Source organism: Rhodnius prolixus, unplaced genomic scaffold (genome assembly GCF_049639745.1).
Source record: "Rhodnius prolixus isolate KJV_2025 unplaced genomic scaffold, Rpr scaffold_33, whole genome shotgun sequence".
NCBI lineage: Eukaryota > Metazoa > Arthropoda > Insecta > Hemiptera > Reduviidae > Rhodnius > Rhodnius prolixus.
The window spans coordinates 840,135-867,334 of NW_027411608.1; the positions used below are offsets into that span (position 1 = coordinate 840,135).

The following is a 27,200-nucleotide window of genomic DNA, read 5'->3' on the forward strand; positions in this document are numbered from 1 at the left end:
CTATGAACGATAAGATTCATTCATCTGTTTCACGATTTAAATACCAATTGGATATGATTATCTAACAGCAAAACCGTTATCTACCAAAATCTACTATAATTGGAAACTAGCTCGCAATTGTAGAATTTCTAAATCAATCCTTTCACACAATCAAACAGATATACTGAAGTTTTTTTGATTTTAAAGTTTTGCATATTAGTGATATAGAAAGTTTAAATTCAGTGAATAACGAATCTTCTGGATTCCATGCGCATCACTTAAATGTAGAGAGTCGCTAAAGGAAGTCTTAGGCTATTTGTTGTTAAAAAGTAATGGTAAAATCCAACTTTCAATTTTTTTTTTAATTTATTTGACCAGGCTTTATCGAATGAAGCAAATGAAGTATTGCCAATATTCAACAAATCATCAACAAAATTCTATCGTACAACGGTGCCAGTGGGTGATTGGAGTACAAATACAGGGATTATAGGTTCCAGACAAATTTCTACATTGAAGGCTCCTTATGGACTGATTAATTAAAAGGAAATCTGTAAAGAGATTATCGTATGTATATACGGAAGAGAGAAGAGCCTAGATTTCTCTGAGAAAAAAACTATTTTTTAACTTTTTAACATAAATGTGAACTTTATTTAAGAGATAACAAAAGTATCGTTGCTATTAAATTGTGAGATTGGCAGTGATTGTTAAATTAAATTTGTTAAATTTTTTTTATTAAATATTTTGTTATTGATTTTGATATTGTAATAGATATTAAACATGTCGGTTTGTTATGACGATAATAATATATCTTAATTATATATTTTATTATATAAATATTTTGATTTGGAATATTCCAAAATAATTTTGTTATTAACATACAAGTTATTTTTTATTGTATTAATAAGTTAATCTATTAGGGATTTAAATTTTTATTTTGTAAAATAAACAAAAGTGTACCTATTTAATTTTAATGATTAATATAACATCAAAATTCAATAAGACTCTACTTTGTACGGCTCGTTTCTCAGTAAATGGTCGATAACAAATGCAAAATCTTAAAAAAAATATGTAACAGAATAAAATGTTTCAATTTACTTATTTATATTTTCTATACATATATTTTGTATATACAGGGTGATCCATTTAAAACGCACCAATCGCTTATAACTTTTTAGGAAAGCGGAATTTCGAAAAAACCCACGGAGTAAACTATATGTTTCTTTTGGTCTAGTTTTCAAATTTTCCACCCCCGATGCTGTATCTTTATTTTTGGCAGAGTTACGGCCAAAAACCCAGTAATCACAGTTCAAGAAGTCTTGCGTACGGAGTACACTAAAATGATGTGATGATTGCTTTTATTTGATGATAAAACTAATTTATACTGACTCACCCATAACCATTACATTACACTACATTTTTAAAATCTTTAATTATTATTACTTTTTCACTTTGCGTCACCAATAACATTTTTTGCAGTCAAAGGACCTACCAAAACGTGTATTTCTGGTGGTAAATTAATATTGAAAACCGTTCACGAGTTGATAAAATAGTAACTTTGATCTTAAATATCTCGACAAATATTAGGGGTGTCGAAACGAAGTCAACGTCATTTTTCACAAGTTTTTTTTATGTAGTTTGCACAATCATTGTCAAAACCAGTGGTCCTTATAAAACCTCAATTGGGTTTATGGCCGTAACTCCGTCAAAAATAAAGATACAGCATCGGGAGTGGAAAATTTGAAAACTAGACCCAAAAAAAAACATATAGTTTACTTCGTGGGCTTTTTCGAAATTCTGCTTTCCTAAAAAGTTATTAGCGATTGGTGCGTTTTAAATGAATCACCCTGTATATGCATCAGCCACTTATTTCTTTGTAACTTTAAATTAACAAAAAGAAAATGATTCTAGAGTAAATTGGTATCGGTTAAAAGAGATATTGAGTATTGTCACTTCCATGGCGTTGCATTAAATCGAAGGTTCACGAGAACATTGCCGTTACAGTCGTCTGAATGGAGTAATTAGAGTTAGTACTGTTCGATTGCAAGTTCTTTAATATTCAAAGTTATTCAAATTGGCACTTCTAGAACATCTGTTTAGGAGGAGGGCTATCAGTCCTTTAACAGCTTAATACCCAGAGCTAACCAAGAATTTTGGTATCCTATTGGTTGTTTTTTTTTTTCTTAAAATTATTAAGAAATGGTCACTCAGAAAAAATTATTGGGCGAAATAGTGGGAATCTACAACCAGATAGAAAAATGCAGCTTCTTGATGGCAATCAGTGTGTCAGTTTATGTCCAATTTTAGATATGGAGAATACACGTTTCAAAGTCCCCTGATTTTTTTTTTAAAAAAAACTAGGTTTTAGTAAATTCTGTGTTTTATGTGAACACTTTGCTCATAAATGAAAAATTACAAAAGAAAAGCTCAACCTTTATCTTTCATTTGTTTATCTTCATGGGTATTGAAAATAACTCTTAGATTAATTTTCTTCAACTGAAAATAATACTTGACAGAATAAGTTTTTCTTTTTTCAGACTTTCACGAAAATGGCTTTAACGATATTACGCTAATTTAGTTCTTACAACATTTATAATAAACATTTTCCAAGGCACTTTTCATTAATGTCGTTTCTTTGGAAAGCGGTCGGTTATTTATGTTTTAAATTTTCATTTTAGTGGTATTTTATGTCCCCTACATTATATTGGTTGGTATGGCCTAAATGATTTGCCAGAATTATGAATTTAAGGAAAATGAAGTAGCTGAAAATTTGAATTTTCTTGTTTTTTTTTTTTTAGTTTCCTCACAAATCTATGGAACCAAATTCTTGAAACTTTTTATCTCTAAACTTAGTAGTACGGCATGTAAGTAGTTATATTTAGCTTCTTACTTTTCTCTTCTCTTTAAGTTTTCTGAGTGAGGTCATTGGGGCTATCTGTCGCACTTTTTGTGTTCTGCGGGTTTACAGTTAGTTATCAATGTCGGCAGCCCACCTCTTCGCTTGCCGCAGATGTCTAGGGGCGAAGGTAAGCGGACTCTATCCTGTCAAAAGAAAAGAAAAGTCAATTGCCTTTGACCTATACAGTAATATTGAGTAACATTAGAATTATTGATAATTTGACGTCAGTTTGATCAATATAACTGAGTAGAAACTTAATTATTGACAATATTATTGTTACATAACCTTTGTCAAAATGTTGTCAACAAGTTTGGAGGTAAATGTTAGTAATATAGAATATAGAATGAATAAATGAGGCGCCACGGTAGCCGAGCGGTTAGAGGCAAGACCTGTAAAGCTAATATGTATTGTGGAACTTGGCTATACTCCTGGTCTATACTTTTAATGGTTAATATGAGGAATTTATAGTAAAGTATGTTTGCTAGCCGCCTCCGTCCACGACACCTAATTGGTAGTTGGACTTTAAGCCCCGCCTGAAAAAATAGGCATTACTTTAGAATGAGTTAATGTTAATGACGTGAGTATTGATTTTTTGAAATTAATATTAAGCTAATATAAGGGAAAATCATTCTGTCTTCTTTCAGAACCACCTCTAAAATGAATTTGCAAAATCTTCTAGTTTTGTAAGAAAAGATATACAATATTCATGGTAACTTAGTTCTCCGTAAAAAGCTGAAGTATTGTAAGAAGAAAGTATGCCGTGACAAAGCTTTTTGTGCTTTCGAATTTGGAAATTTATGGCCTAACATTGTGGAACTACGACAATTTTGGTGTACTCCGTGATAGTGAAAGAAATAATAATCAAGTCAGAAAAGGTGGGGATTATCTGAGTGGCTAGCGTATAGTGGATTTCAAAGCGGAGATCACGCTATTCGAATTCAGCTGTTGGCACTTAGATTTTCTTTTTCTAGGTGCTTCTTAGATCTCACTGTCCGTTGTTGGACAATGTTGTCTGTAACCAGAGAACTGTGCGGCAGTGCACTGAAGAATACTGTGGGAGCCAATAAACTCATATGTTGACGCGCAGTACAAAAAATAAAACAAGCTCTTAGTGTTGCCAGCATCAAAAGAACGCTGCACAGAGTTGGTCATGCACTGGAAAAGGCTCCGGGCGACAAAGTCTTTGCGTGCATTAATTTAAATAATCCGTGAAATAGCTTAGCGTAATGCTATAATATCATTATAGTAAAGTGAAGGAGAATTCAATTATTTCTTACCACAGAAGACCGCAAAAGTATCACAATAATTATTAACACATCCCAAGAAATCGGTTGAAACAAGAAATTAACCCCGATATGGAGCCAAATTAGAGATTTGTTACGGTAATAACAACTTAGTGTTTATTATGATTAATACTTTTTTTTTTAAGTGATTTACATGCTGTTGCAATATTTAATATGAGCCAATAACTGTAATAATTTGAATAAAGAACCGGTTATTCTGGCGTAAAAGTGGGTACATTTGGTACGTGTTTCATAAAATCAATTTATCTTAAATAGTCTAGTTATGTGAAAGTCAAAGAACTAAAAATATTGTTGGAAACTTTTTGTATATTTTGTTCGGTTTATATCTTTTATTTTGAGCTTATTTTTTTAGGAAATCAGTTTTTTCCACTTCATTTCAAACCAGAGTAATCTTTATAGTTGAGGATTGTACCAGACAAGGCGCCAACGTACGGAAACCACCATTCTGTACACAGATAATGTTCCCAATCTCGTATATTTTTTATTTAATTCTAATTTAACCTGATACGTTGTAAACATGGCGTCTCTTTAGTTTTTAGTGTTGTCCTGTCTGTGTTTACGCACTTTTCACCCTTTTTATTTGCAAAATTTAAGGTGCCATGATGACTTTAATAGAAACAAAATAATGGAAAGGACGCCTAAAACAATAAATAATGAATTCCTGATGATCTTTTAATTTGACAATGTACCCTTCTAGTGGCTTTATTTCTTGTCGTTCAGGTTTCCCATTACACATTTTAATAATTTTATTACTTCTTCATTTTGGTGAATCTGGTGAACGTAAGTGATTTAATTAAATTTAGTTATTTTATTCGTAGGTTAAGAAAAATTTGTATGACTACCTTAATTAAAAAATACCGCATCTTTTTTTTTCAGTACGGTTTATGTTGTAATTGTAAAAGACAGTCACTATCATATTCTTCTTAGAAAAACCCTTGCGTATATCTATACATTTTTTTAGTAACGAGTTTAGGAAAGACCTATAGTTTGTCATTATTTACATGGTTCTGATGTTACTTTTAAACCAAGTTAGAAAGTACAGGTTCTTATGGAATGTGTTTATCTAAAAAAAAAAGTGCACATTTTTGTTTAAATAAACTTAAGCTTTGTTTAGAAGATATCTGTCAAACTTAACGCTAACTAACTGGCTTTTTAAATTTGAATTTTCCATTTTAAAATCATTTGCACTCATGAATGTGATGTAATGTTCATGGATACGACCGTTTGGCCCGGTGATTAGTTACTTATCTACATTACGGGCTTACGGAGTTACATCCCGTCGATGTACCTAAAGATATTTTCAGTCAGTGCCCATAATTTCTGTCCAAAAATTTGTGGAAGTTAGAAGTCAGGTCTCCAAATCCCACTTACCACTGCAAAAACATTTGATCATAAATAGGAGAAGCGAATCTGTCTAGTTATCTGGACAGTTCATGTACCTTAGTCATTTTCATTTGTATTACGGATTTTATGTTTTTTTATTTAGGTGAAAATGATAGTGGATTATGGTTTTCTCACGAACCTGCGGACAAGATAGTATTTCCAGGACGTGGTGCTATCCTAGACTGTAAAGCAATTTCTTCAGATTCCAGTGCTCATCCAATAATATCTTGGAGAAATGCCGATGGAAATATTCTAAATTTAGCCGGTGATCCTAATAGGTGAGAAATATTGTTTTTTTTTTTTTTTTTGTTTGACAGGCGAATGTATTTTCGTTTTACTAATTTTATGAATGTCTCTTCTAGATCACAGTTAGCAAGAGGTGCTTTAAATATTAGCCGGGTTACAAATGAAAGTGGTTCAGAGGAGTATGCTTGTATTGCTAGTGTTGACTCAATCGGTAAAATTGTCAGCCGAGTTGCGACGGTGACAACCGCCAGTGAGTATATATTCAAATGATTCTAGTTGAACTAGTTTCTTAGACTGTTCAGTAAATTCTTTTCCAATTATAGATATTTTTCATTGCTGAATTAATTTCTAGGATTACCGGCATTACTACGAGAACCACAAAGCCTTCATGTTTATCCTGGCCAAACAGCGTACTTTGTTTGCGACAGTGATGGCAGACCAACTCCGAATATTACTTGGCTTAAAGATCAACAACCTTTAGTGATTGATGAAGCTAGAATGGTAGTTTTGCCTTCAGGTAATCTTTTTCTTTATTTTGATGATCGCAGAGTTTGTTTTTTTTCTTGAAAGCGTCTAAAAAAAGAGGAAATTTCGTTAGAGAATGAAATGAATTAATAGACTGCATTTAACCAAAATAAATTGAAACGTTTAAACTTGATATTTCGTTAAGTTTTTTTTTTTTTTTTGTAAACATTTGTATGCTACCTCAGCGTAAGGTATGATCTTGTATTCTCCAAACATTTCCGACTTTAAGGGGTAAATTACATAGGGAATGACAACAAAGCCAAATCCACTGCAATCTAAAAGATCTGCTCTGACTCCCTTGAGGTATCAATGTTTTGCACAGAATGCTTTAGAATGTGTAGTCTCTGAAAAGCTAAATAACTGCCTTAAATGTTTTTTAAGCTTTTCTTTAAAAAAAACATAAATACATTCACGATAATGTGAAAATTTAAATGGGAAGAATCTCAGAATTTCTCTTATTTCTAATTGCCAAGGATAGGGATTTACGGGAAGAAAATATGCGGCGATTGTAATAACATTCTTATCAGGAATAAAAAAATAATTATGTGACTACAGGCGTATAATTTTAAAATATATATATATATATTTTTTTTTTAATTACAGGTTCCTTAGAAATTGACGATGTCCAAATATCAGATACGGGTGCTTACAGATGTAATTTAACTGCATCGAGTATGCATCGTTTAAGCAAGGTTGCTTATTTAACTGTATCTCAAGATTTAGGTATTCATTTTTGTTTAAAAAAATTATACTTCTATTAACCAGTTAACTGTTTCGACCTTGTTGGAAAATGCGTCTTACAAATTAAGCGCGAAGACGAATATGTTCGTCAAACCCAGAGTATGTTTGGTATGAAATTAGGTTGCTGTGAAATGACTTTTATATTTTTCTTTTTCGTTATGTATTTCATGCACATTTATTATTTATTTATATTAACATAAATACGAACCAAAATTTGTGGTGACAGAATGGAATTCAGTAAATCATAGAACAAAGCATAAGGTAACTTCACAAGTTGAACACCAATATCGCGATTCATTTCTAATCTTATTTCGATAGCAATGTACACACCTTCGTGTAGGCGTGGCTTTAGAAGTGGAGGGTATATTAATCAGAGAAATGTTGCCCGATTAGACGGGTAGAATAAGATTTGGTGTTACAATCTGAATAGGATATGACTCAATTGTTTGTTCAATGCACTTCAATAAGAAATTTACTCGCGGCAATTTTCCTCTAATACTATTATATAATTAACAAAAACTTACAGTTTAAAATGTTAAGTATAAGGGTTGATTAAACGCCAAAAGGTACACAAATCAGCAAGCACACAACATTTCATTAATACTTCATTAATATTTAAGTAATTCTACTGCATTAATTTTCATTAATAAGTTATTTTTTAGAATTTATTAGATGTCACAGACCCTTATGCTGGCCACTTCATTTATAATATTTTTTTGTTATAATTATGATAAATCACATATATGTACATGCATGTTAAAGTAGAAAAAGACAAAGTTAGAGGCACAGCGTCGAGACTTTTAAAGTGCAAATCTGTACAAAATTTCGATTCGAATGACACCTCATTCATGAAAATCGGTTCGCGCGTTTAGGTGCTACGTTGTTTACAAAAAAGGTAACAACAACAACAACAACAACAAGAACATTTTTTGAAAAAGCCGTTTTTGCTCATTTTTGGGAACTTTTTTCACGAAACCTATTAGATCTGGGTTATTGCAAAAAAATTACAGCTATAAAGGAGGGTTTGCCCTATATTTTAAAGAAAATTTGGGAATTTTATCTTTTATAGAAAAAGAGAAAAAAATTGTCAAAGTTGGGTGTTTTTCCAAGTTACGCTTTTTCGTGCAGTTTTTGACGATCAACCCTTATACAACTGTCCTACCGGACAGTTTTAATATACATGAATTTAGGCAAATAATATCTAAAAATAATGAAGAAACATTTTTTTTTTTATAATATTTTTTTAAATCTCTTCCTTGCTGATGAGTACGCAATCATTATGCCCGTCACTCATGTCCTCATGAGAATGTTTGTATTCCAGATAATGTGTACCATATCCTTTCCTGAATATACACAAAAATTCCATATCTATATCTAGATTCACTTTCACACAACACTAAAATTTTATTCCGAACCGACTTCTTTTTTGACGGTATGTACTGTTTCCATGATAAACGATCCTTCCGCATTAGTAATGGACTCGTCAACATAAATATCCATTTCGGGAATATTTAACGTTTTTACATTTTTGTAGAATATTTTGGAAAAAAAAAGTTTGTATTTTTGCAACTTTACTAGGTGGATTTATATCACCAAAACTTAAATTGTCTTCGAAATGAAGAAATTTTCTCAGCAGTAAATATCTATTTGAATGAATTACTTTACTAAAGAAAGGAGTACTAATCCTTTCTCTTGTAGACAAATACATTGTAAAGATGGTTTTTTCACAATGCTTTGTAAAATTAATAATGCGATAAAACATCTCATTTCATTAGGTGTTGTGGGGTACCACTTTCTTGTTCTTGATCGCGGTTTGAAATTAGGGTTGCTTTGAAAGTATTGTTGAGCGTATAGATTAGTTTGTTCAACTATAATATTTTTCAATATTAAATAAAAACTTATGATCTAGGGACGATGAACTGATGCCCAGGATTGGCAGAAAATTCAAAAGGTTCTCTGTTATTTCTTCTTATTCTCCATTTAACATTTTAATTTTCCTTAACACTATCGCTGTACTCAAAATGAATATCATCAAATTCGCTATCTTCGGTTTCACTATCATCAGGCTCGATTTCTGCATCCATTTGACTCATCAGAGGATTCTGTAAGTGTTTGCAAACGTACCCGCTTCCTTCTAGAGAAAGCTATTTTAATCATCACTGTGTAATGCACTCATTATCTTTAGTTGCGAGGGAACAGAAGGATCCTCATCCCGTTTTTTTTTATTACCAGGCGCGCCACTTACTGCATAGTCTAGCCTAACACAATATATGAATTCGTTATTTGATTCAGTGATGACTAATAAAAGACAAGGATACATTTACGAAGACTAATTCATACTATATCTATACTATTGGTTCTTTTTATTTCGAGATGGCCTCAAAATTTTCTAAAATTGCAAAATTTACTGCCGATTGGTCACTACTGAAAACGCATGACGAATATACTCGTCATACCACAAAATTTTACACTTTTCAGTATGACGAATATCTTCCGTCATAAACAGTTAAGCTGGTTAAATATTATTTACCGTTTACAAATTTAGAAATATTACTTTTAGAAGGGGCAAATAGAGAAACACCACCGGAATTTGTAGCAACTCCAAAACCAACTGTAGCACTTGAAGGAGACACAGTAACCTTGGATTGTGCAGCCAACAGTAATCCAAAACCTTGGATAACCTGGCTGAAAGATGGTGTAACCTTGGATATGGCGTAAGTTTTTTTTTTTTGCATCCAATTCAGCTGTTCTTCTTAATCTATGTATGTATTAAAGGAATTAGTACGAAAACATTAGCTGTATTTCATGTTCGTTTGGTTTGTAATCGGTAATACTTTATTTGTCCTTACAATGTTCTTGCTGAGCATGCTCTTTCAACCACGCTGTGTAAACAAAAGAAACAAAATGCCCTGTATTACCCCTTCAAACCTATGCTCATTGAAACCTTATTTTCTGAACCCCACTTTCTTTTTCTGGATTAAGGATATTCTAAGTTATTTTTTAGTGCACTGCCAAGTCTCCAGTGTTTTCTTATTACAGACAACATTGTCTTATCATCGAACCGCCCTGGATATTCCGGGAGAGGAACTAATGACTAGAAAATTGCGATTATTATATTATTTCCGTTTTTTTTTTTTTTTTTTTTGTAGGGACCTGGATAGCAGGTATGTAAAAGTGGGCACAGGAAGTTTGCAAATCTCCAAAGTGATTGAGTCTGACGCTGGTGACTATCAGTGTAGGGCCGATAATAGAGAAGATTCAGCTGACGCGCAGGCGGCCTTGTACGTTCATGGTAAGTTGAAAGTTAATAAATTTGTAAAATTTAGGTAAAACTGAAACGAAAAAGAGATAAATGATTGTTATGTATAGTTATTCTTTTCTTATATTAAAATAGATATGATAAAGGAATTTTTAGGGTTATATGAAGCTAATTACTCTATTCGGCAGTAGTTCAATGGTCAGAAAAACCATTTGAAAGAAGAAAACGGTGAAAACTAGATATAAGAAATTAATAATTTTTAATGAATTAATCATAATACCTATTTCTACCAACAATAGGTGAAATTGGTTATAATAATATAGAAATGTTACTTTTATTTTATTTCTAGTGGCTCCTCGATTTGTAAAGAAACCAGTTTCTAAAATAGCCACAGTAAAATCAGACATTGAACTTGAATGTGAAGTATATGCAAAACCAGAGCCTAAAGTGATATGGCTAAAAAATGGTGATATCATTTCGCCGAATAATGATTATTTACAAGTTGTCAACGGGTGAGTGAATTTTGTTAATTTTTTGTTCTAAAGGGGTGTTTTTTGTTGTTTTTTTTTCTAGCAAGTTGGTAAATTATTAATAAAATCTTTTTTCATATTCAATAGAAATAATTTGAGAATATTGGGTGTTATGCAACTGGATTATGGAATTTTTCAATGTGTTGCTTCAAATCCAGCTGGAAATATCCAGGCTGCTGCTTTGCTTACAGTCAAACATCCAGGTAAGGGTTTTTTAAATTATCATAATAATAGAGAAGGACTAGTATAAACTTTTTAAGTTCATAGTTCATGACGAGGAATAGAATTCTAGATAGTTATCTGTCTTTAAACATGAGAAAAGTACGATGATTGTAGGTGCAATAGTAGGGAGAAATATAGGAAGGTTAAATTTAGTAATGTTTCGATTCTAGGGGTCGGCAACCTATTTTAAGTAGAGAGCCATTTCTTCTTAAATAATTTTAATAAATCTTACCAAGAGCCGCAAGGATGGTAGTTATCATCATTTATTATTTTATGATATTCAATAACATTTAAATTATTTATATATTTATTTTCACATATTGCAAAGTAAATAAACAAATAAATAATAACTAAACCTGTGTTTGAATGAAAATGGCGGCAGTCCTATACATATATTACTTACTGTATTTTAATATAATTCTATTCAATTTCTAACCTACCACATTTACCACATCTTTTTGAAAAAATTTCTTTACTTTAATAAATGAAATTTTCATTTGTTTCAATGAAATTGAAATATACAATATATTTTGGACAGACTGAAGAGCCACAAAATTTGGATATAAGAGCCGCGAGTTGCCGATCCCTGGTTTAGCCTAAACTTTGAGTCTGAATATCTCGATTTCTATTGTAGGGAATTCTATGTACTTTGGCACAATTATAGACTTTAACTATCTCTACAGTTGAGAGAAATACGATCTTTTTTTGCTAAATTATTGGATTTCCTATAGTTCTAAGTGTTTTATTGTACTATGTGTAATGGCCGAACTTATCCTTATTAAATTTTTTTTTTGTCCCTTTACTTTGTTTTGGTTGTTTTTTTAATTTACTTTTTATTTCTTTATTTTTAAATTTCTTTTTCACATTTTTATTTTTACGTTTTTATTTTTGTTTTTTTATTTGATTTTTTTTTTTAACCTCTTTTTTTTCCCTCCAACAAACAAACATTTTCGGCCAGTTACAAACATGAGATGGCCATTGTTGCAACGTGTCACAGAGCCTGGCAAATCTGAGACTGGTGCCCCAAGAGATTTGGAAGCGGCCGTTGTCAAACCAAAATTTGTTACACTACGTTGGAAACCACCAGCTACCAGCCACGGAGAGATACTTGCCTATTCAGTTTTCTATGTTGAACGAAATTCAGACAGGTAATGGTCAAGTTATTTTATTAGTAGTTATTCATTTATTGATTTTTTTGTATCGATAAAGTTTGCGAATTTTGTGTTAAGGTTGAATCTGAGAAGGTTATAGTATTGTATTAGAGTGTTCATTGATGCTGAGTAGTCAGCAAATGTAAACAAGATTTCTTTTTTTTTCAAATCAAAAATCAAATCTTTCTACATAGGTCACAATCCTGGTAATGTTTTTCTTTTTCAGGGAAAGAGTACTTAACACATCAAGATCTCGTTTAGAAGAAGCAAATATTGCTGGCTTACGGCCAAATACAACATATAGTTTTAGAGTTGCAGCGTTAACTGAATCAGGTGTGGGTGCCAGCAGTGATCCATTAGTTGTGATTACTCGACCAGAACTGAGAGTGCCTTCGGCTCCGCAAAATGTGAGGGCTATACCATCGACAACACACTTGATTGTCACCTGGAATCTGCCAGCGATAACCAACGGCCGTATTCATATGTACAGATTGTACTATTATGAGGTGCTTAATTTTTACAAGATATTCAGATTTTTTTTTTTTGCTGAAATAATAAAAAAATAATATTAACAATTTTACAGTCTGAAACTTCTGAGGAACATCATATAGAAACAGTGGACACTGGTTATACTGTGACTGGATTGAAAAAATTCACCGAATATATTGTCTGGGTGGTAGCTTATAATCATAACGGCGCTGGACATAATTCAGAAGAGATCACCGTCAAAACATTGTCTGACATACCTTCGGAACCGCCTACCAATGTTACAGTAGAAGCGTCCAGTTCTACGGTGAGTTATGAATCCGCTTTTGCTACTAGTTACTTGAATTATTTTTCTCCAGATGTACTATAAGCTAGTTTCTGAAATGATTTTTTTTTTAAACAGAAATACATGTTTGAAAATACCAGGCAAGTTTTCATGATAAAAAGCAATGCAATCTCTGTTAATAAATATATCGTGTTTGTTTGGGATTTTGGTTTAAAATAAATAAACTAAGCGCCCAATTACTGTAGTTGGCTGCCACAATTGGTGTTCTCAAATGTTAAAGGCGCTTGCGCCGAATAAAACTGTGACCAAATGTAATATATTTATAATAAGAGCAGAGTGGTGTAATGAAATATCAATGATTTGTATAAAACTGTTAAAAAAACATCCGTCATTAATACTTTTCAATCATTTAACAAAATTGCCCTTAGATAAAAAAAAAAGGAAGTACGAAAAGATTAGCGAAACTTATTATTCAGAATTGGAATAATATCAGTCTTCAGAAGTGCGATCGTGCTTCAGGGAATATCGATTTAAGTGGGATCTAGGAAGCTTCACTACACCATGGTTAACTTACAGCTTGTTCCAATCCTAAGTTCCGATAAAATTTTATGTTACATAACTTAAAAGTCGTGCGAGTGTCACAGCAGATGTTTTTTTTTTCTATGTGGAACTTGGAAAGTTTACTCTCGCGTATATTTTGGCTGTTTTTAGAGTGTTATCGTCCGCTGGGAACCACCGCAACTGGAAGGCCGTAATGGTATTATTACTGGCTATAAACTGAGGTACAGAATGAGAGATCGACGTGGAAGATCAGAGACGGTTACAACCGCCGGCGATAGGAGGCTGTGGGTATTGAATGGACTTGAAAATAGTAGTGTGAGTAATATTTTTATATCATTTTTTACTGTTATTTAATAAAAAAGAAATTAAACTATCCATCCAATTAATTCTTATGAATTACCAGGTATATCAGGTAAGAATATGGGCATTAAACGCAAACGGTACCGGTCCGCCAACTGATTGGCACACTATTGAAACTTACGAGAAAGATCTAGATGAATCTACCGTACCTGGGGCACCCTTAGGAATGAGAGGTATGTTTTTGAATCTAGTAAATTAATTATTTTTATAAAAAAAGATTAAATTTTTAAAATTGATTCATGTATTATTAAGAAAATTGGTTTGGAATGCTAAAAGACAACCAATTTTCTGTGGAAGTATTTTAAGAAAGTTCTTGAGGTTCTTGAGGCATGTCTTTCAATTTTCGGAACCTACTTTTTCTGATCTAAAACTAAAATTCTTGTAAAATATAGTATATACTAAAGTGTTGATAAGTATTAAAAGAGTTAATAGATAGAAAATAAAAATATAACTGTTTTATTGCTTTTTAAATTTATTTGTTCAAGATGGATACAAAAGTAGAGCGCCTAGCTCTAATTTTGTTTAGTTCATTTCCATAACACTCTTCAAAGAGTTATCTCCACGTATTCTTTGGATTGCAGTAGGAACAAGCTGTAGTAGCTACTTCTTTTAGGAGGAATCTTGAACAGTTCGATAACCATTCTTGGTATTAGTTTTCATATGCAAACAGATGTGTGTGCAAAGATACTGTGCAAGAATTTTGAATTTATGGTGTGCTAGTAAAAGTCATTGGTGCCTGGAGACGTTTCATACGTCATCTTCCGCCGGTTGGTTGAATTTGCTGAACAGTTCGAGCCAACTGATTCGCACAATTTACTCCTTTACTAGTTAAAAACTCGAAAAGTTAGTTCATACATTTGATAATAATTGGTCAAATAACACATTTTTATTAATAACAATAAGATTTGTTCATGAACATAAAAAACACTATGCTGATCACAATATGCATGGACTCAACAACTCACCGACTGCCAATGTCAATATCAACCAATTTTCGTCCATTTTTTTAAACTATGTCCAATAATACAAGTTATTTACTTTATTTGTGAAATAAGTGAATGCGAATTTTAGAAATAACCTATAACCTATTCTTTGTTGCAGCAAAAGCCAATGGTGATTCAATAACAGTGATTTGGTCACCGCCCAAAAATCCTAACATCATGGTTCGTGATTATATTATTGGATGGGGAAAAGGTGTTCCTGACGATTTCGCTGAGCGGTTAGAAGGAAAATTTAGATTTTATGTTATCAAAAATTTAGGTAATTAAAATTTCAACTATATTTGATTAAAATAGTTTTTGTTTACTTTTTTGTCTTGTACAACTGTCCTACCTGGATAGTTTTTAATTACTGAATTTAGTTTAAAAAAAAATCATTGAATTTTGGTTTGTTTGTTGATAGAACCAAATACAGATTATGTAATCTCTTTGAGGGCGCATAATGAACGCGGAGATGGTCCTCCCGTCTACGAGAATGTACGAACTCTTGATAAAACTCCCACGGATTCACAGACACCGCTAATTCCACCTGTAGGTCTTAAAGCTACTGTAATCTCACCTTCGTCGGTTGTTTTATTCTGGTCAGATTCTACACTACCTCAGGATCAGGTAACTCACCTATATTCATATCTGTGAATTAACCAGTTAAGCGTGGAATTTAGTTTTTTAAAAAAACCCACAGTGTGCGGAATTAAAATCAGACAATGAGGTGTATACACGTCGAACGCAGGGCAAAACAAAAGTTTACAACGTCGTAATAGTCACTGCAAGCACTTTTTCTGCAATCTCTGGGGCTTGAAATCACAGAGCATTCCGTGCTCTTTCAAAATCTTACACCGCTACTGTACGTATGCATTGCCTAGTTAACTAGAGACGCAGGAGCTTTTACAAGGTAGAAAAGAGCTTTGAATTCTGTGCAAAATGAAATCATGCTCGTTCTGAGTTCTGAACCTTCAACTAAGGTAAAAACGACATTGCACAAGGGTTGAGAGCTTCTATTTGTGTGCGTAATTAATCTCTAATGCGGTGACCAAACATGTACCAACCACTTATCATTTGGCTGACTCCCACCGCAGTTCTGTTGGTAAGATAAAGGAAACATCTCACCAAATAATATTCTTATTGTATTTTATTAATATTTCGAGTTTTTATAGTTAATGGCAATTTTATATTTTTCACAACGAGTATACCATGTCGAACGCACCGTAATAGAGATTTGGTTTGACGTGTCAATACACGTCCAAACACGCTTAACTGGTTAAACTATTGTAAGTATAGGAAGTTGTTTGTAAGATAAAAATCCGATACTTCTACAATTTCTACGGCAAAGGAATCGAATAGAATCTAGTGGTTCCCGGTAGTGCTTTACAGTTCGAACACGTTGTGGGTAAACACTGTTGAACTTTTTTGAACTTAAATTGTACAACTACGTGGTAGTTGTTACAATTTAAGATTGTGGTTAACTGTAAATTAAACTGTGGATAGCCAGCTTAATTTTAACCTAGGGATCTCTCAGTAATATTTTAATTAATTCAATGTCTTACTGTAAAAAATTAAACCTACCTATTGATTCTATTGTTAAATTCGTCTCAAAGTTAAGAAATTGTTTACACATTTTCAGGTTGTAACGGATAACAGATATTATGTCGTTAGATACAACCAGTTCTATCATTCTGCCGCAAATACTAAATACAGATTTCACAATTCTACTGTCCTCAACTATATGATTGATGATTTGAAACCATTCACTCAATATGAATTTGTTGTTAAAGTTGTTAAGGTTTGTATCCAAATTTAGTTGAATCATTTTCTTTCTTGTGTAATATTACTTTATAAAAAGTAATAACAAATTTCCAGGGGCGCCGAGAAAGTCCTTGGAGTATGATGGTTGTAAATACTACGTGGGAAGCAACTCCAGGATCTCCACCCAGAGATCTGACCGTGGTCAATGTAGACAACTCTCCGGGTACTGTAAGCCTTTCTTGGCAACCTCCGAAAATTCCTAATGGTCTAGTTACAAGTAAGTTTCTTTTTAGGATTTTTTGTTTTCTTTACTAAAACAGACGCTTTTTGTTTAAGTTATTTTGCTTTACTAGTTTAAACTTCTTTTCGTGACACGTTATTTAAGTGAAAACAGAAATGGCGTGGAAAGAATAAACAGCACGCCTAAACTATTTTAATATCAGAGGCAATTAAATTTAGTCAACATTAAAAGAATTTGTAAAACAAGATTAATAAATTTAATACTTCTGTTCCCAGATTATATAGTATCATACACTACAGATCTGCAAAGTAAAGAAAGGGATTGGATCACAGAGATTGTACAGGGCGATAAAATGGCCGCTACGATTAAAGCGCTCAGTCTGTCCACAACTTATTATTTCCACGTCAAGGCGAAAAATAAAAAAGGATTCTCCATAAGCTCGCCAGTTGTCTCGGTTACTACGCCCATGGGTTTTGGAGGCATAGCAGAAGTTGGCAGTCTTGGTAAGGGTAAAGGTGGTTTGAGTACAACGGCAATCATGTACATACTGATAATCTCATCGACACTGGTGATCACTATAGTATCGATATTGCTCATTATCTTCTGCTGTCGAAGATCACAGGCTACCACTCCGGAAAGGACTAAAAAAGGGTTAGTCTCAAAACATTACGAACTTATAAACTGCGTATTAAAAGTAATTTCATAATCAATGGCCAAAAGCCATTGATCTTCTAATCGATTCCAGTTTTCTTAGTTTAATTAAAAGATTTTGTATTTTTTTTGTTTAGATACATGAAAGGCAAAGCAAGTACTTCAAACATAAAACCACCAGATCTATGGATACATCATGATCAGATGGAGTTAAAAAATCTGGAGAAAAATCAAGAACAACAAAGTAGCGGAAGTGGTGGAGGCGGCGGCGGTGGCGGCGGCGGTGGCGGCGGAAGTACTTTACCCAGAGGAAGTTCCAGTATGGGCCAAGTTGATACTCCGTCTAGAGGTGGTACAATGGAAAAACAAAGACTTACCCAAGAGCATAGAGATTATCCGTCCAATTATATGGGTTTGTGAGAGTTTTTTGTTTTGTTTTTTAAATGTACCCTGAACATCCGTATTTTGATGTCGTCCGTTTTTATAAAATCTTTCTAAAATTCACTGTCTTAGACGTAACCTTTTAGTTAATATATTCTTTATATTTATCCAACAACCTCGAAAATACTCTTGAATTATAGATTTTTTTTTTCAAATTCCTATTAAAATTAATCTAATTCTCCTCTAACACAAGGAATCAACTAAACTTTGTTTAGGTAAGTACTCTCACTCATTTGCTCACTCTTCATTTGTTCTTCGTAATCATAAGTTTCGTTTTAACTTCACTCATGTTAATTTAATTATTTTAACAATTTGATAAACTTTTTTGTTATTCCACTCTGTACGATTTTACTCATCACTAGAACTAGAATCACCCAATAGCAATGGCCGAATTGGAGTAGTAACGGTATGGCCAACTCACTAAGTAAATTGTACATAAGATGTGTGTGTGCGTGGAGCTGTTGGTTCGTGTTAAAAGTTTACATCTTGTGTTTGATCACCATGTAGATTATTATTTAAGCTAACGACTAATTTGTACTCAATTACTGTTAACCCCCTAAGGATTTTAATAAATCTAAATCAAAGTCTAATTTTCGATGTTTTTTGGCAATTACATTTATAATGAAGATGGATTCATATTTCTATACAGGGTGTTCATTTTAAGACGGCTCAAATGCATTTCATGCTTAAACCGTTAATCTGAGCAAAAAAAAAAAAATGGTAGAGGAAAAATTTTGTTGCCCGTCACCTCTAGTTTCAGAATCAGAGACCAGTTGAAACCTCCTGGCTAACCTGGCTTACGTGCCAGAGGAGGCACCTTTGAAGGCACAGTACATGCTTCACAAGTTGAGTAAAGTGCATTATTTGATAAATTAACCTTTACATGAAATATATTGATCACTTAAATATGTGGCAGGAGGTTTTCAATTTTCTTGGTAATTAAGCGCAACTCTTCCAAAATTATCAAATAATTATTAAACCTTCTTGTTTGTAACAGATGTAAAATTAATTTTTAGCCATTTTGTGTACGCTTGAGAACATCTAAAGCTCCTTAACATTTGATTATTGCTGAGAAAATCACTCGGAAAACGACTTATTTCCCCGATATTTAGAAAAATACCTAGCTTTACTGCCTTGGCAATATTTTTAGTGGAAAGGGGATGTGAAAAAAATACATAAAAATGACCTATCGCGTGCTCTTCTTTCTCTTTGATAACAAGTTAAAAAATTGAAATATGGATTAATAAATACCAGATTTTTGAAATGGCCTAGCACCTTTAATTTTTGAAGATATCGCAATTGCGGTTTCCGGTTTCTTTCATAACTATTTATACTCTTTAAAACTGCGAACCCTTTACTTTTGGTCGTGCGTCAGCCGCCTATGGCGGGCAGGAATCTAAAATCAAGTCACATATTCTGAAACTAGAGGTGATGGGCAATAAATTTTTCCTCTACCAATTTCCTTGGCTCAGATTAACCGTTTAAGCATGAAATGCATTTGAGCCGTCTTAAAATGAACACCCTGTATAAATATAGGTATGTTAAGGCAAGCCTCAGAGCTTGAATTTCTTAACAAAGCCTTTATCAAACATTAATTTACCTTTTTTATTCTTTTTTTCCCTTTTTCCCTTCTGGATGGATCGCTGATTAAAGAATACCGGAAGTAAATTATTTCCAGTTCGGCCACTGCTTTTTTTTTTTAAATAATCATTATAATTATTTTATTCTCTTTGTTTTATCTTTTACGAAATATTTAGTTCCTTCAATAGCACTCTCATATTTTTATTTATAATCTCCTTATTTATTTTTCACTTTTTTTTGTTATCCTAACCACAAATTATAGTTTTTTTGTTATTTTTTTGTTTTTGTTTTGTTTATATATTGCACCATTAATAAAGTAGGGAGCCAGTGCCAGCCATTGCTACTTGCAGAAGAACGGACTTCCACGTTAAGGCGAGCTGGAATTAAACAAAAACCAATCGCATTGCCTATTGATAATTCACATTTTAGAGAACGTAAGTTTTATTTTGTTTAAAATTTCTTTTAGATGTTTTTTTTTTAAATTAGGTTCAGGTGAAAATATATCACTAACTATTAATATTGTCTATAATTATTTGCTCCTATTTTGCTTTTGCTTTAAAACCTTTATTTTTTTTTTGTGAAAATTTTGTATACACAACAGAAAAATAAAAATAAATATTTTTTTTAAACAGCTGTGGCTACAGCCACTCCAGTTGGTGTTGGTTCAAGTTTAGGCACGAGTAGTGTATCTGGTGGGCCACCAGTCGGTATGGTAACTCCACAATCAGCATCCTCAGTGCCCGTTGAATCTAGGCCATTGTATCCTCGAACACAGTATTCAATTTCAAGAGCACATGTCACCATTGATCCAAATGGTATTCACCAGTTTCTCTGGTTTAGTCTGTTAGACAATATTTTTTACACAATTTTTACTTTTTTTTTTTTTTTTTTTTTACTTTTACAGTGACAGAAAACCCTTACGTAGTTCAACCTGCACCTTCAGGCCTGAGCTACGAGGCAATGCCTTCGTCCGCTCAACAGACACCGTCCAACTATGGGTGAGTTTTAATTTCCTTAGTTCCAACCCAAAATATTTCGTAATAAATTGTAAATGCCTTTTGTATTTGAAATTATAAAATAAAAAATTTTATTACTCATATTTACACCATTTTAATGTGTTTACAAAAAAAATTCAGAACTGGCGAAAGTGCAAAAAGACTACAAGGTCATCCGTTAAAAAGTTTCAGTGTACCTGCACCGCCTCCTCAATCGGCGCCAACGACTCCTCAACAGAAACATATTGGTAAATAATTTCAAAATAATTAGGGTTTATTTTTCTTTGTGAAAAAGCGGCGGCGAACATGTCTAAATTAATTTTCAACATTTGGGTAAACGTTGATTCTCTGAAAATTTAAGTTACAGTAAGAGCACAACAAGGTTCAAGTCCTTATAAAAAATCTGGAGCATATTCCGGTGTTACTACATCACCAATTCCTGGAGCCAAAGTAAAACATCCTACAGAAGATTTACCAAAAATCCAGGTGATTTTTTTTTTTTTCTAGCAATTTATTAGAGTTTCCCCTAAGTTTGAGGAAGTGTCTTGATTTTCAAATATATATATATTTTTAATTTGTACTTACGATTTGACGTGATCCACTTAATATTATTCACCAATATGTGTTATTATGTCCTGGTCTTGAATTTTATGTAATATATTAATATGGTATTTTAATGAAAAACTAATGTAGTAAAATTGTAGTTGATCGTAAAATCCGCGTGAAAATTTTAATGACTCAATTTTGTTTTCTTTTATCATTACTTATTTTTATATCCGCCGGAAATATCCGTTTTGTTTACGAAAAAGTGGTTTTTAGTTAATGGTATGCGAGTGTATATCCGGCGTACCTCAAAAACGAAATTACAGATAGTTAAGATTTAGTACATCGGTTAAGTGGGACTAGCGGACGCATCAACAAGTAGTGTGGTTGGGCTTCCCATCTCAGTACCATTTCTGTATCTTTAACGGACATTCCACCGGGGTATAAATATTACTATTCAGGCTTAGAGGCACGTCGCTCAGTTCTATTTATAGTTGTAATTTCTCAAACAGATCTTTGCCTATCAAAAAGCCTGGAGATCCTCCAGAGCGTATCCTCTTTCTTCAGACCTCTTCACCTCTCCTCTTGGAGAAAATCCTCACCTACCCCCTCGCCCGAGCCCCACGCAAAAAGATTCTAGCTTTTGTGAAAGAGATTTCAACGCCTTGTGCTATCAGACATCTCATTCCATGTCCACGTTGACTTGACACGCCCCGCGGGGCCCATATACTGGCAGGTTTCTGTGTTATCCTCTGCCTAAGTCGCTTGGGCATTCTTCCCAGACATCTTTCAGCTGATAACAGGAGAGGGACAGTCTGTCGAATATAATCGGAGCACATCATCTCATTGTGTGGATTTCCGCTTGGAAGAAGCTATTTAAATTTAAGTTACTGTTTAAAAAAAAAAAAAAAATGGTACATTGCCCTGATAAGTAATGGCTTCCAAAAACACCCCTTCTAACATCATTTATGAGAGTTACCTATTAACCTATTTCGTAAGAATTATACTTAATAAGGGAATTCCACAATTAAGATTATTTTAAAAATTATAATAAATAAAGGATGTATAAAAGAGTTTTCCCTTCAGTATTTATTTTATTTTGGAAAATGATTGAAAGATTAATAAAAATAAAATGTTCATTTCCAGGCTTCCTACAGTACGGAAGAATTGAATCAAGAGATGGCCAATCTGGAAGGTCTAATGAAAGATTTAAATGCTATAACAGCGTCAGAATTCCAATGTTGATGATGACGACAACAAGAAAGCAAGCCTCTGATAGCTTTAGGTTTTTTTTTGTTTTTTTAAGAAAAAGAAGTCATTTCACAGGTTAATTTATTCATTTTTTTAAATATTTTATTTTCTTCTTTAATATCCTATAGTTTCGATATGTTCTTAATAATTGAGGAAGAAAAAGAAAATACTTCTTTGATGTTGTTTGCTGTTCAAGCAACAATGTAACCAAGTGTTTTCAACTAAAACATGTTTAAAAACAAAAACAAAAATAGGTTAATTCTTATAATATTCATTTTTGATTTTTTTGAATATACCGGCCTACTGTACTACACGAATCTCGGAGTTAGTTTCTAAAATTTATTTTTCTAACCTATTTGTGGTGGATATTGTTATTTTACATGTTTGGCTTATTTAATTAATTTTTTCCGGCCATATTGTTTATTTATTTTGTTTTTTAAACACATTTCTCTCTATATTACAAGGTCATATTTGAAATAAGCTTTACGGTTTCACCCACACTCAGTGAGTTAAAAAGTTGATCGTGTCGATTATAACATGACTTGATTCTACGGACTTATGATAAATCGATAATATATTGTAACAGTATATCATTCTGACGTACAGTGTAATAAAAAAAACAAGTTATAAATTTATATTCCCTTGCTTCTTCATACTTTTTATGATGGACATGCACTATTTACAATAGTTCATTTTTACAATAATTTTACTTTAGAAAGTATTCACTTTTTCTTAGATCTCGAAGTTCCATAGATCGAATAGTTAACCTTTACAGGATTGATTAGAATTAGTTACATTTAGATAAAACTAACAATGCTGAAAACATGAAAAAAAAGAAAAAAAAACATTTACTTCTCATTTTTGGCAGAATCCTTTTTCATATTAAATAGTCAAAGATTGTTAGAATCGCTCAAAAGATGAGAAGGTCTACTTGCGCAATTCAATGCTCACAGTCTTGCGTTTTATTTTGCCATCTCCAATAACAACACTGTCACTGAAGTTTCAGTTACGTTCGTTAGGAAGTTAATCTGTTTTAGGATAGGTCCTGTAATGCAAATTGTAGTAGGTGAAAAAAAGAAGCTAAAATATAAACTCTCATTCTAAATTAAAATGAACTGAAACAAACACTTTTATTTAAAGAAAAGAAAGAAATGCTATAAAATAACCGGACTTTGAAAATGAAAATAAATATTAAATCTCAAATTCTAATAGTAATAATAATTACAACTGATAATCAGAAGGAATTCTGTACAAGTAATTCTTAACCAAATAAGAAGTGTTTATTAATCCAGTGCAAAGTCAATTTTTTACTCACTAGGGGCGCATTTAGTGAACGCCTGGAGGTTACTTAGGTACAGGTTAACGTGTCAGCTTTCTGCATGCCTAGAGCTATTAGGTTGTTTCTAAATTTTTAAGTACTGAATGCGTTTTATGAAATCGCATACTTTGGAAAGAAGGTTGTGAAAAGCCCTGTGTCCTTTATATAGATATAATATACCAATCATATCTGGGAGAGTTCTCAAGAAGAGTATGATCTCTTTCAATGCCCACTAACATCCAGGCTTTCAAATCTTCTTCGAAAGACGTCAAAAGGTTTTACTGGAGTCTTCTCTATCTCGCCACAGAATCTAAGGAGACAATACCCCGAATGGAAAGTTGCCAAATAAGACAAAATCAGCCTATGCTGATCAATCCCCCTTCCAGTGTCTCTTTGGTTTTCTAAGGATTCATACTTTGCGACTCTTTCCAATCTCACAAGGTGGGAAGAGCGGTATAATGTCTATAATTTACCTCCAACCCGGTTTTGTTGTAAGCACATCGTCATCATCATTCATAGAGAAGCCATAGAATCGAAAATCTGCAGCTTTTCAAATATATTTTAATAGTGTTCTACTTGACATGGAAACATCACCAGTAACCAATTTTTATCCTTGTTTACCAGTCGATCTTGTAATAATATTGAGCAAAAATGTGTTAAAAAATAAAATGAATTGTGTGAAAATAAGTCAGTATTAACAAAAGAAAATTATTCTTGCCCAAACAGTATTGTGATATAATTTTTAATACGTTAAAAATAATAGTTATAAATACAAGATTTCTGTTAGTGCCATCGAATCAAGCTCCTCAAAAACTAAGGACCTTTTCTATATTCTTCAATCACTCCACTCCACGGCCTATTAAATAAAAAGATGGCAATAGACCTAAAAAAAAACAAAGCAAAATAATGACTTTTTCCAAACTATTTTCGTTATTTTTTTAAAAGTTCCTTTAATTTTTTCTAACACTTATTTCTGTTTCCTAAAATTTAAATAATATTTTTACATAACATTTATTCGTTTAGATAATTATTATTATTAAAGATCTCATTTTTGTAAATATATACATACATATAAATGTGTATAAACGAATTTTAAGTGTGTTTTTTCTATTTCTTACTTAGTAAGCAGAACATAAAATTCACAGATAAAACTTTAATATTTGATTGTATACTGTGCCATTTTTTTTATACATATATTTATTTATATTTTTTACATTTTTATATTTTTTAAATCTAAGTTTTGATTATATATTTTTTTAATGCCGTATATTTTAGAATTGAGATTTACAATAACTAAAATATCGATACTGATCTTGTCAGCTGTATATTCTAGGAAAACTAGAACTAGTAGGTTATGTTCTGGTTATGTTGTGATGGGAAATCTGATCTGAAAATGTGCCATCCTAAGTTGAATCACTTTAGGATTATTAAGTTGATAACTTTTGATTGATATGTACGAATCTCTAAATTTTATTTAGTCAAGGTATATTGCTGAATAATCAGCTGGAGAGGAACTAGCCAAAAAAAAGTGTTTTGATTTGAGGGAAATGTTCCATTTGTCATTTGGTTTCCTGACCAAGATGTCTTAATCATAACTTGCTCTCGCAAGATGCACGTCGCTAAATGAGTTCTTCTTCTAATCCATGATCTGCCATAGTTTATCAACCTCATCGATCTAAGTTCTACTTGGTCAAATTTTTACTCATTTATCTTCAACTTATCCTATCTTTCTTTGGGAAATCTTTTTAACCTTCGATAACTGCGCTAGGAATTTTCTTTTTCCCTTGCATCAATATTTTTTTCCCCCCCTCAGAATACTTAACTTCTTGGTTTTCTTATCGATTTATTTATCGATAAGAAATTTTATCGACATAAAAGTGCTAGACTTGTGAAAGATAAATGAAAAAAATCGCAGAATTTTTTTAAAAGAAGGTGTATTATTCCTAGGTGTTTATATTTTTTATTTAGTTTGTTTACATTTTTTTAAAAGAAAGTTTATATTAATTTAAGTATTGGGTTAATATTCTGCTGTACAACCACAATTTTGTGTTCGAATAATTTTATTATTAGAAAAGCGATGTTTGCATTTAAATAATGATATTATTATTTATTAAAAAGAAATCTTGATAAAAAAAAAAGACTTCTTCGAATTTGCTATTAATTTTTAAGTTAATCTATTTATTTTTTTATATATATTTTTAATTTTTTTGCCATATTGTGTATAATATTTATACATAGTAAATACATTTATATATATAGTGTCAATAAATGTAATTTATATTAATAAAGAAAAGAGTAAACAAGTTATGTGTGCCTAATATTTTTGTATATAATGGAATAAGAAGGAAGGAAAAGAAACAAAAAAAAAAAATACATTTCTGCACGATAATTAATTATATACATACTTTTTTTATTTTATTTAATTTTATAGTTTTTTATATTTAATTTAATACTTTTGTTTGATTGAAATCAATTCTGCCAACTTCAAAAAACAGTGCACACTGATTTAAAAATTAATGGTTTACGAACAAAAAGTGCATTTTCCACAATTTTGTAAATTAAATGTGGGCAAAATAAAAAAATTTACAAACAATAATTATAATAGATCCTTTATACCTACATTTGTACAATATTATTAATAATTTTAAGGCTTATTTATTAAATAAAATATAAAATCAATAAATGGAAAATTTTATATGAATAATGTCATTTGTACGTGAGTTTTTTTACACAATATATGAAAATTTTAAAAGGAAAAGAATATGATAATTTTTTTTCTTAGTCTCCTTTTTGAAATATAGTATTCAAACATTTTATATTTTATGATTAGTTCGCTAGTGTCTCACAGTATTCGTTAATTATATTTCTTTAAGGAAATTGAACACTGCTATCACGATGTGCCAATTACAAGTTTTGACTGATACGTGCCGGAAGGTGTGGCCTGTTTACTTTTGGTGCATGCGCAGTACAGTACAGTTACTATTGGACTATTTAAACTACTTCCCGCCAATGTGCCCTTAGTAAAGATCCGCTTAAGCAGTTTCTTTGAAAAATGTTTAAAAATAAATAATCAAATCCTCATCGCAGACTACAGTGATGGTGGCCACGAGACTGTCTCAACACAATTTTGAAAAAAATCACTAAGCATTAACGTGAATTACCTGAATGTGGAAATGTATCGCTGATTTTGTCCATCAAAGTATACCGTTTGTTGAATTCCGTTACATATTTTGCACTTTCATCCATTATCAGCGATGATTAGTTAGTTTAAATATAACTGGATGATGAAAACTATTTTAACATGTTTTTTAACCACTACTTTCCCTACTATTTTGGTGTCCCTTATCTACGTTTCTAGCCTGACGCAGTGATGAAGGTTATTCTATGGTTATTGGAACATAAACTGGTAATGGGTTAGTAATCGCGTAGATAAGATATTTATTGTGGCGTGTTAAAATTATAACATAAAATACATATGAAGACAGTCTTAATTGTTAGTTTAAAGGAAA

General features: G+C 32.0%; 2 protein-coding genes and 1 long non-coding RNA gene across 13 annotated transcripts in view; 2 read left to right on the forward strand and 1 right to left on the reverse strand.

Annotated features, from left to right (window-relative positions):
• The window catches only part of Pdk (pyruvate dehydrogenase kinase), a 32,237-nt gene extending 31,164 nt beyond the window's left edge, over positions 1–1,073 (forward strand). For both annotated transcript variants that reach the window (XM_074130140.1, XM_074130139.1), the window contains exon 8: positions 358–1,073. In XM_074130140.1, coding sequence (XP_073986241.1) covers positions 358–519 — 162 coding nt within the window. In that variant the 3' untranslated portion in view covers positions 520–1,073. The remainder of the gene's footprint in view (positions 1–357) is intronic.
• The window catches only part of LOC141455240 (uncharacterized), a 44,436-nt gene extending 37,025 nt beyond the window's left edge, over positions 1–7,411 (reverse strand). For 5 of the 6 annotated variants that reach the window (XR_012459176.1, XR_012459173.1, XR_012459175.1 and 2 more), the window contains exons 1-3: positions 7,283–7,411; positions 6,167–6,381; positions 2,867–3,018 (exon numbers count right to left, since the gene is read on the reverse strand). This is a non-coding gene — a long non-coding RNA (uncharacterized lncRNA). Of the gene's footprint in view, positions 1–2,866; positions 3,019–5,701; positions 6,382–7,282 lie in introns of all 6 variants that reach the window. The other variant, XR_012459172.1, reaches the window with a different exon arrangement.
• On the forward strand, positions 4,630–26,025 carry fra (neogenin protein frazzled). Of its 5 annotated transcripts, none has more exons than XM_074130121.1 (26): positions 4,630–4,959; positions 5,666–5,840; positions 5,925–6,058; positions 6,161–6,325; positions 6,937–7,056; positions 9,635–9,788; positions 10,224–10,366; positions 10,683–10,845; positions 10,951–11,066; positions 12,044–12,233; positions 12,463–12,742; positions 12,820–13,029; positions 13,720–13,884; positions 13,973–14,102; positions 15,031–15,189; positions 15,331–15,536; positions 16,549–16,707; positions 16,785–16,947; positions 17,187–17,562; positions 17,700–17,974; positions 19,902–20,018; positions 20,217–20,399; positions 20,489–20,582; positions 20,721–20,827; positions 20,947–21,065; positions 22,269–26,025. In XM_074130121.1, exons 1-26 carry the CDS (start codon positions 4,863–4,865, stop codon positions 22,365–22,367), a joined length of 4,299 nt encoding a protein of 1,432 aa, XP_073986222.1. In that variant the 5' UTR covers positions 4,630–4,862; the 3' UTR covers positions 22,368–26,025. The 5 variants fall into 5 exon arrangements, with proteins under 5 accessions (XP_073986222.1, XP_073986221.1, XP_073986224.1 ...); XM_074130120.1 differs by having other exon boundaries at positions 19,905–20,018; positions 20,941–21,065; XM_074130119.1 differs by having other exon boundaries at positions 4,631–4,959; positions 20,941–21,065.
• Positions 26,026–27,200: the final 1,175 nt, after the last annotated feature.